At 35.3% G+C, this 12,961-nt stretch overlaps 1 protein-coding gene across 1 annotated transcript; it reads right to left on the reverse strand.

The window, feature by feature from the left end:
• Positions 1-12,189: 12,189 nt before the first annotated feature.
• LOC130935669 (14 kDa proline-rich protein DC2.15-like) lies at positions 12,190-12,961 on the reverse strand. The gene has a single exon (XM_057865529.1). The coding sequence runs from the start codon at positions 12,876-12,878 to the stop codon at positions 12,480-12,482; it is 399 nt and encodes a 132-aa protein (XP_057721512.1). The 5' UTR covers positions 12,879-12,961; the 3' UTR covers positions 12,190-12,479.

Genomic DNA, 12,961 nt, shown 5'->3' on the forward strand with positions numbered 1-12,961 from the left:
TGTAAAAACTGTGCCAGAAACTCAGTAGGTTCTTCCTGTGGAAGACCGGAATACTGGCAATTTTGCTGCACTATGATAATGAGTTGAGGATTTAGCTCAAAGCTGCTTGCTTTGATGGGAGGTATACAGATGCTACTCCCATATGCAGTTGTAATGGGGTTAGCATAAGACCCCAGAGTCCTTTTGGACTGATTAATTCCACTTAAGTCCATAATGGACAAAAGGGAAATGAGAATGATTGCAAAGAGATAAATTTTGTTTATTTTTAATTTTGAAATAACCGAAAAAAAATAAAATAAAAAGAAATTTAAAAAAAAAATTCGAAAATCAAAAGGGAAAATGAGATCAAAGCAAATTGAGAACTGAATCAATTAGTAAAAAAAAAGATTTTGAAAACAGCAATTAAAAAGATATGATTGAAAATTTTTTTATGAAAAAGATTTGATTCTTAAAAAGAGGAAAGAGAAAAACACAAAAAGACACCAAACTTAAAATTTTAGAAAATCAAACACTAATTTTTTCGAAAATTTTAAAGGAAAAACACAAAGAGGACACCAAACTTAGAATTTTTATGAATCAAAAAGGGACTCAAAACATGCAAAAACGAAAATTTAAAAGAAAAACAAAAGCATGCAATTGACACCAAACTTAGAATATGAAACTAGACTCAACTAAAAGACTCTAAACCAATAAAACAGTCCTAATCTAAGCAACAAGATAAGCCGTCAGTTGTCCAAACTCGAACAATCCCCGGCAACGGCGCCAAAAACTTGGTGCACGAAATTGCAATAACACTTTTGCAATCCCGCACAACTAACCAGCAAGTGCACTGGGTCGTCCAAGTAATACCTTGCGTGAGCAAGGGTCGATCCCACGGAGATTGTCGGCTTGAAGCAAGCTATGGTTATCTTGTAAATCTTAGTCAGGATATCAGAAATTATCAGGATTGATTGTAAGAAGTAAAAGAACATGTAATGGTTACTTGTACTGCAGTAATGGAGAATGGGTTGAGGTTTGGAGATGCTCCATCTTCTGAATCTCTGCTTTCCTACTGTCTTCTTCATCAAACACGCATGTCTCCTTCCATGGCAAGCTCGTGTAGGGTCTCACTGTTGTCAGCAGCTACCTCCCATCCGCGCAGTGAAAGCTAATGCACACACTCTGTCACAGTGCTGCCAATCACCGGTTTGGTTCCCTCCCCTACCGGAATAGAATCACTCTTTTGCGTCTGTCACTAACGCCCAGTAGGTTACAGGTTTGAAGCACGTCACAGTCATTCAATCATTGAATCCTACTCAGAATACCACAGACAAGGTTTAGGCCTTCCGGATTCTCTTGAACGCTGCCATCAGGTCCTGCCTATACCACGAAGATTCCGATTAAAGAACCCAAGAGATAACTACTCAATCTAAGATAGAACAGAGGTGGTTGTCAGGCACGTGTTCATGGTTGAGAATGATGATGATTGTCACGGATCATCACATTCATCCGGATTAAGAACAAGTGTTATCTTAGAATGGAAACAAGCATGATTGAATAGGAAACAGTAGTAATTGCATTAATCCATCAAGACACAGCAGAGCTCCTCACCCCCAACCATGGGGTTTAGAGGCTCATACTGTGGAAAGAAACGTGTACAAAATGTTATGAGGTCATAAGGTACTGATTACAATGTCAAAAGATCCTATAAGTAGTAAACTAGTATCCTAAGGTTTACAGAGATGAGTAAATGACAGAAAAATCCACTTCCTGGCCCACTTGGTGTGTGCTTGGGCTGAGCAATGAGGGAAATTTGTGTAGAGACCTTTTCTGGAGTTAAACGCCAGTTCTCATGCCAGTTTGGGCGTTTAACTCCAACTTTTATTCCAGTTCCGGCGTTTAACGCTGGAATTTCTGAGGCCGGATTGCTACGCGGGTTTGGGCCATCAAATCTTGGACAAAGTATGGACTATTATATATTGCTGGAAAGCCCAGGATGTCTACTTTCCAATGCCGTTGAGAGCGCGCCAATTGGGCTTCTGTAGCTCCAGAAAATCCACTTCGAGTGCAGGGAGGTCAGAATCCAACAGCATCTGCAGTCCTTTTCAGTCTCTGGATCAGATTTTTGTTCAGAACCCTCAATTTCAGTCAGAAAATACCTGAAATCACAGAAAAACACACAAACTCATAGTAAAGTCCAGAAAAGTGAATTTTAATTAAAAACTAATAAAAATATACTAAAAACTAACTAAAAGATACTAAAAACATACTAAAAACAATGCCAAAAAAGCATACAAATTATCCGCTCATCATGATCCAAAGCAACAAGAGTGTGCTTAAGAACCCTGGACACCTCTAATTGGGGACTTTAGCAAAGCTGAGTCACAATCTAAGAAGGTTCACCCAATTAAGTGTCTGTGGCATGTATGTATCCGGTGGTAATACTGGAAGACAGAGTGCTTTGGGCCACAGCCAAGACTCATACACTAGCTATGTTCAAGAATCAATATACTTAACTAGGAGAATCAATAACACTATCTGAGTTCTAAGTTCTTATAGATGCCAATCATTCTGAACTTCAAAGGATGGGGTGAGATGCCAAAACTGTTCGGAGGCAAAAAGCAACTAGTCCCGCTCATCTAATTGGAGCTGTGTTTCTTTGATATTTTGGAGTCTATAGTATATTCTCTTTTTTTTATCCTATTTTGATTTTCAGTTGCTTGGGGACAAGCAACAATTTAAGTTTGGTGTTGTGATGAGCGGATAATTTGTATGCTTTTTGGCATTGTTTTTAGTATGTTTTTAGTATCTTTTAGTTAGTTTTTAGTATATTTCTATTAGTTTTTAATTAAAATTCACTTTTCTGGACTTTACTATGAGTTTTTGTGTTTTTCTGTGATTTCAGGTATTTTCTGACTGAAATTGAGGGTCCTGAGCAAAAATCTGATCCAGAGACTGAAAAGGACTGCAGATGCTGTTGGATTCTGACCTCCCTGCACTCGAAGTGGATTTTCTGGAGCTACAGAAGCCCAATTGGCGCGCTCTCAACGGCATTGGAAAGTAGACATCCTGGGCTTTCCAGCAATATATAATAGTCTATACTTTGCCCAAGATTTGATGGCCCAAACCCGCGTAGCAATCCGGCCTCAGAAATTCCAGCGTTAAACGCCGGAACTGGAATAAAAGTTGGAGTTAAACGCCCAAACTGGCATGAGAACTGGCGTTTAACTCCAGAAAAGGTCTCTACACGAATTTCCTTCATTGCTCAGCCCAAGCACACACCAAGTGGGCCAGGAAGTGGATTTTTCTGTCATTTACTCATCTCTGTAAACCTTAGGATACTAGTTTACTACTTATAGGATCTTTTGACATTGTAATCAGTACCTTATGACCTCATAACATTTTGTACACGTTTCTTTCCACAGTATGAGCCTCTAAACCCCATGGTTGGGGGTGAGGAGCTCTGCTGTGTCTTGATGGATTAATGCAATTACTACTGTTTCCTATTCAATCATGCTTGTTTCCATTCTAAGATAACACTTGTTCTTAATCCGGATGAATGTGATGATCCGTGACAATCATCATCATTCTCAACCATGAACACGTGCCTGACAACCACCTCTGTTCTATCTTAGATTGAGTAGTTATCTCTTGGGTTCTTTAATCGGAATCTTCGTGGTATAGGCAGGACCTGATGGCAGCGTTCAAGAGAATCCGGAAGGCCTAAACCTTGTCTGTGGTATTCTGAGTAGGATTCAATGATTGAATGACTGTGACGTGCTTCAAACCTGTAACCTACTGGGCGTTAGTGACAGACGCAAAAGAGTGATTCTATTCCGGTAGGGGAGGGAACCAAACCGGTGATTGGCAGCACTGTGACAGAGTGTGTGCATTAGCTTTCACTGCGCGGATGGGAGGTAGCTGCTGACAACAGTGAGACCCTACACGAGCTTGCCATGGAAGGAGACATGCGTGTTTGATGAAGAAGACAGCAGGAAAGCAGAGATTCGGAAGATGGAGCATCTCCAAACCTCAACCCATTCTCCATTACTGCAGTACAAGTAACCATTACATGTTCTTTTGCTTCTTACAATCAATCCTGATAATTTCTGATATCCTGACTAAGATTTACAAGATAACCATAGCTTGCTTCAAGCCGACAATCTCCGTGGGATCGACCCTTGCTCACGCAAGGTATTACTTGGACGACCCAGTGCACTTGCTGGTTAGTTGTGCGGGATTGCAAAAGTGTTATTGCAATTTCGTGCACCAGTAATCGTGGATGTGTCTTCCGAGAGTTGTGTCTATTTTCGTCGTGTCTTCTTTGGAGGTGTCTAAGCATGGATGTGTCTTCAGAGGTGTCTATATTAGTCGTGTATTAATCATAGGTGCGTCTTTCCACGGATGTGTTTTTTGATAGAAGTGTCTTTTTTGCCGTGACTTCTTTGGAGGTGTCTATAGATGGAAGTGTCTTCTGCTTTTTGGTCGTTTTTTTAGTTTTCATAGAATGAAGGTTTCAATGAAAACTTGATTGATTCGCGATGAGGCCTAACTCATACCTTTTTGGGAACACAACCATAACAAAATAAAATGCAGCCTAAATTAAAGAAATTTACTCGCCTTTGTCCTCTACGTTAAAAGAACATAACAATCATAATTATTTTATAAAGCTGAGTCAAACTTAAAAAACTTGTAACAATATAATCATATCAGTAGATCGAAAAACTGAATAAGTAATGATATATCATTCACTTAACAATGTTTATTAAATAAAAAACCTGAATACTTTGTTAAAGATAAGTGAAAAAAAATTCATAATTAAAAAAAGAAAAATGTCCTTACAAATCTATAATAATCAAAAGTCTTCTAAGTATATCGAAATAAGTTTAACAAAGACATGAACACACCATGTTCCTGTGATTCATTCGCCCTCACAGCAGAACCCACCACTATATTTAGATTGATTGCTTCATCATTTTCCTAAAAAAAACAAACATGCATAAACAAAAAGTAAATAACAGTTTCAACTTTATCCATAAAGTCATGTTAACAAGTAGTTCGAAACTAACAAAATGGTAAACACATATCGGAGGTGGGTTCTTCTTCTTTCTTCGCATAGATTTCTTGATGGAGGTGTTCAGTTCAGATCCAAGCCTCTTCAATCTTGGCCGACCCTTCATTATGACCTTTGAAGGACCTCGAATGTCAGATGCACCAAGAGCGGGGTCACACTGCGTCACCATGCTATTCTGTGTAGTTAGAACACTTTTGGACCCCAAATTCGCACGATAATCAAACAACTTGGCCCTTAACTCGTCAAGACCTGAATGTAACATGGCTGCTTCTTCTTCACAGGTCACAAAATTCTGGGCAACATTAAAGAAGTGTGAACACAATCCTCTAAATATGTTGTGGCTTTCATTCGATCGCTTCTCGTCGTGGTTGTTCTTGATGAAAGTGTATTTGTTCTATACATTCTTGCTCCATCAAGGGAGAACATAGCAAGATGGTACTCTGTCTACTGGGTCAAACATGTTGCACTCACACCGAACCTTGTGTGCCGCTGGGTCAAACTCGACATTATTTGTCAAGAACCTAGGCTCCCCAAATAGTAGGTATTGCTTGTTCACGGTCGCACGAAACAAATCACCCTCTTGAGTCACACCACGGACTAAAAAATCTCCTTTTTTTTCTAAATTCCTGTTGTACTTCCCTAAACATAGAGGTTGTGTACTCACACTGAAATTGTCTTTAAATTGTAGAGCTCAATGAACAGGGGGCAACTCTTTTAGAGTCTGCAGCATTGTCCTCCAGTTCCTTCTGCTCCTTGCTCCCAAGCACGTTGTCATACTCATGCACGAACTGAACCAGTCCACTCTTGTAATGCAAGTAACCACCGAAAAAAGCGTGCATACTCTCACTCCGTTGGGTACTTCTCATACCAGTCCAAAATTCACCTTGAAAATAGACTGAACCCACATTCGACGATCGTCATAAAGGTCTACAAAAATTAAAAAAAAAAAGCAAAAACCACCATTATGAACACTTAGCTACATCACAACATACAACTACAGACTTAGTGAACTAAGTAGAGATCGACCTTTCAAACAGAAACATCCCATAAAAGTATCCAAATAGGTTACAAATCATCTTATGACAAATGGACCTAAATTCGAGTATAGTTAAAACAGAAGCTGCACAATAGACCTACTATCCAAAAAGAACATAAGATCACAATACAGAACGAACTTGATAGCCATCTGTTTTGCTCTAAGTTAAACTCAGCAATGAATTCACACCAATTCTTCTTGAAAGATTTTACAGACTGGGCATTCTAAACAGTGCCAATCATTTTAGCATCTATTTCTCTGTACCAAGCTTATGCGGTATCTTCTTTAATATGTGCCATATACACTATTGGTGGCGAGTATTTGGAAGGGCATTCCTAAAAGCACCAAACGTGGACTTGCACTGGTCCGTGATGATGTCTTGTGGGAGAGTTCCCTTGCACTTCAACCATTGCTTAAAGACCCACTCAAAGCTACGAATTTTCTCATTTCCCAGCAAAGCACATCCGAGCAGAATGGACTTGCCATGATGGTTGACACCAACAAAAGATGCAATCCGAAGTCCATGCCTGCAATAAATCCAGCCAAAATTAAGAAATCGCAATGGTGCCAAAACATTAACCTTTTCAATAGAGGCATAAACACAAACATACTTGTTTCTACTGTACGTTGTATCAAACGATACCACGTCTCCATAATATTTATAGGACGTCCTGCATCTTGCATCTACCCAAAGCGCACTCCTAAACTTGTTAGCTTCGTCCACATCAACTTCATAAAAAAAATTCGGGTTGATATCTTTCATTCACATGAAATAGCTAATCATTTCCTTAACATCTGAGTTTTATTTAGCACATTGCAGATTGCTTGTAATATAGTTCTTCACATCCTTTTCTGAGTAACCCAAATTCGACGACCCACCAACCTCATTCACCAGTGCGAGGTAAGTCTTCTGGGCCATATGCCAGCCTCATCATTGTCCTGAATCATACACTTGGCATGCATGGACAGTTTTCTGTACTTAGTGTAATTTATAGCTTGCTTGGCAGAATACGGGTAGGTATGCTTCAATTCTAATTTGGGCATCATCCAATTACCCTTCTGTCTATCAAGCATCACATACATCCTTGCTTTGCATCTAGCTGTTGTTATTCTCTTTACTCGGGATGTTGCCTTCACTCGAGACTCCTGATAACCTTCACGATTGCAGTAGATCGATTGGTTAATGGGTATCTTTGATTCCTTCCTTGTCTTGTCAAAGTTGGTATTCCTAATTCTAGTCAGGAACCCAACTTTCTTTGCATAATTAGAATAGAACTCTTGTGCTCGCTCCAATAAAACAAATCTCAATCCTACGTACGATATTTTCTCTATTAGAATTTCAGTGTGATCCGGCAACTGCAAATCCATTTAAAAAAAATAACATTCAACACTAAAAGTACCTGAATAATTAATTTCCAATATGTCGTTAGTATTGTGACAAGAATAAAATGCATTTCACGCCTCATGATTCAATTTTGTAGCATCATCCTCTAATCGAATAATGTCTACAGATTCTTCCCCCTAAAATCGATAACCGAGGATATATCACCAAAAAAGATAACCATCCACTATTCGATACCCGTAAAAACTCTTTCAACAACCCCTTATTTATTGATAACACTAATTAATAAACACATAAAAATAAACTGATTTAAAACAATATTATCCATGTTAATATCTAGAAAATAAAAATCTTATTAAAGTTGCAAACGTCAAAGCAACATGGTGAATAAAAAGAAAAAAAATACGTATACTTACGAATTTGTAGCATCATTTTAGGATAAAAAAAAAGAGAAAATATTCACACCAATTCTAATTACACAAATAAAATCACGACCCTCCTAACAAAGAGTATCACTATCAATACCCTAAAAATAAAATAAAATAAAAGTTGCAAATAAACATAACCAATTAAACTACTAACATACAATTTACCTTGTCTACACGATGAGTGTTATCTTCACTCAAGGATGGGATATTGATATCGGTGAAATTAGAAAGATCACTCACACCATATGAAGTGTCATATAATACTTCTTCACAAATTGATGGATTTATGGATGCAATGTGGTCCACTCGCTTTCGATGGAGACACCTACGTCTCTCACCTATGGAGTTCACCCGCTATTTGTCAATGAGAGGGATTATTCACATTGCCAGTTATATGTGACGGCTGTTCACCTTGGTCTTATAGAGTTAGACAGCTATGACTCAACGGAGATGAAATTCTTGTGCCCCAATTTTTTCTTTCACGAGAAATAGCAGTGTCACAAAAACGACTTTGGGGGAAGGGGCAGTCAGCGTCGAATGATGAACGTGAATTTTCGGTAACGAAAAAAATTAAGGAAGAAGACTTTATCGGAGATAAGTGAGATGAATGGCACCAAAAATAAGTAAGATGAAGCACTGCGTGACACTTTTTCTAATTCACGTCATAACTCTCCTGCAAGCAATTAGAAATTCTTATGATTCAAATTTTTAATTAATTTAAGTTAAGTCAATGCTAATTGTAATTAAAATATAATAATTAATTATTGTTAATAATAAATTAATAAATAATATATTAGTACCATATACTTTTTCAAATTAAAAACTCTTATCTAAATTTTGATTGTTCTGATTTTACTTATTTAATTAAGTCCATGACACATAAATAAGCACATACACAAATAATTCAAATATAGGAGAAATTGACTCAGCAAACAGTTTTAATTGAATAGAACAAACAAACAAAAAAATCGATTTTTTATGAACTAGTTAACTAAACAAATTGCAAAAATTAATCATTCTTTAATTTATATTGAAAATAAAGAAATCAAAGGAGAAAATACTAGAATCAGCATTAGGTTGGAGTTTTGGAGTAGTGTTTCATCAGGAGTTCAAAGGTTAGGGACTTGGTTCTCAGAGAGACCTGACTCAAACCCTGGCTTTTTATTACAAGGTTTTTTTATTTTCTTTATCTAAGTTATTTAGAGGAAAAAAATAAAATAAGTAAAAATATGATCACAAGTTTTCATCTAAAATTTTTAATTATGAATAATTTTAGACAATTTTTTTTAAATATTATTTGTTAAAGCTTTTTAATAATTTTTATAAAATGTTATATTTTTATTTAAAAATATTATCTTAAATATTTTATATTGCAACGTTTTGTAATTATATTTTTAGATAGGCAAAAATAATTATTTACATGAATTGTAAAAAGTTTGCTATGTTTATTCTGTTTAAAGGTGATTAACTAAAGTTATTGTCTTTGTCTATCTAAAATAATTTTTCTTAAACGTTTTGAATAAGGGTTATTTTAGACAAATTAAAAAAAAAATATCGTAGTGTAAGTTTGGAAAAGTAGTAGTTCTCCAACGTTGTTCTATTACCATGGATGAGTGTTATTTTTTACATCATATTCATTCACTTATCTATAGTAGAAGTTGCATGTTACTTGTTTTAAATATGGCCGTAGCGTATTTGGATCCTTAATTGATATGTTGGCAGCTCGCTTTTATTATTGTTTATTTTTATTTTCATGACTACACGCCCATTAGAAACCCACTTGTTAAAAAGCTTTTAATAAATCTAATTAACCTCGATAAGGGCACATTTGTAAAATATCAACTATAACTAAGCAATCAACAAGTAAAAATTAAGAAAAAGACCAATAATACTCTTGCCATTAACAACCTTATGATTTAAGAATAGGAAGTAGATGTGCCTTGACAGTGAGAATGTGTCACACATTTTTTCAACGAAATAATTAGGGATGTTCCGTCGTATTTATTTGAATTCGATTTAAAAATTCGGATATCAATTCAATTTATAGAATCGAATTGTAAATTTTATATAAGTATTTGTTTATTTTGAATTTATAAAAATAAATAAATATTTTATTTTTGTTTATTTTAATTAATAATTATTATATATGTTGTATTATTTTATTTTTATTATTTAAAAAATATTTTTAATAAGTTTTTAAGAATAAACAAATAAAAAAAATTCTATTGATATTTTTTAATAAAAATAAAATTTTTTAAATATTTATATATTTTGTGGATATATCCGATTCGAAATTTAATTTGCAAATTACGGATATTAAATCTGATGATTTTAGTATAAATCAGATCAAAATTTTAGTCATATCCGATTCAATCTGCATTCACCCCTATAAATAATTAATCATAAAAGATAATTAAAAATATGTCATAGTTAAATAATTAATCTATTTTATATAGCAAGATAATCAATTTTTTTTATGAATATCAAACATATATTTCTATATAATCACTGTTGTTAATTAACTTTTTATGTTCATATAACATGGCCATAAAAAATATATTTATAATTAAAATATGTTTAAATCTAAAAAAAGAAAACTATATATATGCTTATGTGAAAATTCCTTTTCTCTTAGAATAACACTTGAAATCGCATAAAATGGAAACTAAAATGTTTACAAATTTCTATTTTAAATGCTTAATTGCTTGCAGGAATGTAATACATTAAAAACTTCATGAATATATTAAAAACCATTTTAGTCACTCCAATTGATTAGTTCCTAAACGAAGTTCCATTGATTAAATGCATGTTGGGCCATAGTGACGAGAGCTCTCGAGCATTGAGAAAAGAATTAAGTAAAAGAATATAAGATGAGAAGATATAAATTAATGAGTCTTTTATTTTATAAATTTTTTATTTTTTTTTTATTTTTTTGAATGTAAAACTAATTTGATATACTTCTCACACTTATAATATTAACAATCTCTACCTAGTTGTTTTTCTTTCTCCAGAGATATGCATGGACTCGGTGGAGTATATACCACATTACTCACGGGTGTTTCATTCAGGATTTGCATGTTTATTTGTTTTTCTTTTGTTACATATTTTATTTTTCTCTTTGTCGCGTGAGAAGCTGCTGGTCTCACGAGAGAAAGAGAACACAATAAATAATTAACTGGGTGATTATTACAATATATTATGGAAAAGTCTAGGGTTCAATAATTTTTGTGTTTTGTGGCAAATATTTAACCATTAAAAAAAAAGTGAATAATCTTTTATCATTAAATGTAATCTCACACCATTAAAAATATGAGTAATTCTTGGTATACAAGTGATTAAGGCTTGTAAGCCTTACAAGTTCAATTAAAACTAACGCTCAAAACACGCTTCGAACCATTGTTCTTCCTCTTCATCTTCTCCTTCTTCTTTTCTTTCGTTTCTTGCCTTCTCTTTCTCCTTCTTCTTCTTCTTCTTGCTGTACGTTCTTCTTCCTCTTACTCTTCTTCTTCTCCTTTTCTTTCGTTTCTGCACGTTCTTCTTCATCGTCTTCCTCTTCTTCTTCAATTACGTTCTTTTCTCTCTGTTTTATCTTTTTTTTTCGATTTTTCATAGTGAAATTGTTTTTGAAGAAGAAGAAGCAGTAGAAGATGAGAAGGAGAAAGAGAAAAAGTTTTGAATTATGCATAAGATGTATTTTAACGAATTTTGGGTGTATTTCTTTAAATCCGTTGGGTGTATTTTCTGTAATTCTTTGGGTGTATTTCTATAATCGTTTGGGTGAATTCCTGTAACCGTTTGGGTGTTTTTTTGTAATCCTTTGGGTGTATTTCTGTAATCATTTTGGGTGTACTTCTGTAATCGTTTGGGTGTATTTCTGAAGTTTCATTATCTTTAAAAAAATTACAGAAATACACCCAAAAGATTACGAAAAATACACCCAAAGTATTTAAGAAATACACCCAAAATCCGTTGCATAATTCAGAACTCTTTCTCTTTCTCCTTATCTTCTGCTGCTTCTTCTTCTTCAAAACGATTTCAAAGCTTGATTTCAGAAACCATGAAAATCGAAAAAAAGCGAAGAAGAAGAAGAAGAGGAAGAGGAAGAGGAAGAGGAAGAGGAAGAAGAAGAAGAAGAAGAGGAAGAGGAAGAGGAAGAGGAAGAGGAAGAGGAAGAACCGTTCTGAGTGTAGCGCTTTGAAAACAGGAAACGTTGAATAACGCATTAAAAGGCCTAGTAACTTGTAAGACTTGTAAGTCAAAAAGACTTGTATATATAACACTCCTCTAAAAATATTATTGATGGTCAATTAATAATTATAAAACATAAAAATTGATGTTACCTAACACTCCTCATATATTATTTCTCAATGAAATAAAGAACATAAACTATCTCAAATACACGGTAAAAATACAACGCATTGCAACATACAATAAACTGAAAATTAAAGGTTGACAACGAGTCGTTAATCAACCATGCACGTACATACAACAACCAATCCCACACCAATAAGTAATAGAATCGAAAAACAAACACTAATAGGAAACCACAACTATAGCATGCATACATGCATGAATCAACAACATATATAATGCAGTATTTATCGTGCACCCCCAAAGCGCTTAGTTACATTGGAAGCCATGTGGCACTTTCTTTGAGCAAACATTGAGGAGCAAGCTGAGGGAGATGGGAAGGTTGAGATTGATGCCCAAAACATTTGCCTTAAGGGCGGTGCAGAGGCAAGCGGCGGCTTCAAGATCGACGAGGCCGTTGAGGAGGGAGCAGCAAGGAGTCACCGGTGGCTGCCCCAAAGTTACATTCAACAAGCCGTTGAGAACGTTGGCGCACACGCCGAGTTTGAGCGCGTCACGTGGACATGCTCCACCACCTGAAGGGTTAGGGTTTGGGTTAGGACTAGGTCTATTATTACACTTGTTTCCGCATCCGGAGACAAGTGCAAAGAAGAGAACATTGATTATGAGGAAAAGAGCAATGGAGGAACTAGCTTTGTTGGAAGCCATATCACACACTAGGGTTTTCGGAATCTTCAATTGACTCACTAAGTGTGCTATGTATTATAGCTAATAGAGCTTATTGAGTTGAA

Source organism: Arachis stenosperma, chromosome 1 (genome assembly GCF_014773155.1).
Source record: "Arachis stenosperma cultivar V10309 chromosome 1, arast.V10309.gnm1.PFL2, whole genome shotgun sequence".
NCBI classification, from domain to species: domain Eukaryota; kingdom Viridiplantae; phylum Streptophyta; class Magnoliopsida; order Fabales; family Fabaceae; genus Arachis; species Arachis stenosperma.

Excerpts from the sequence above, each read along its gene's own strand:
- LOC130935669 (XM_057865529.1), bottom strand. The coding sequence starts at position 12,878 with ATGGCTTCCAACAAAGCTAGTTCCTCCATTGCTCTTTTCCTCATAATC.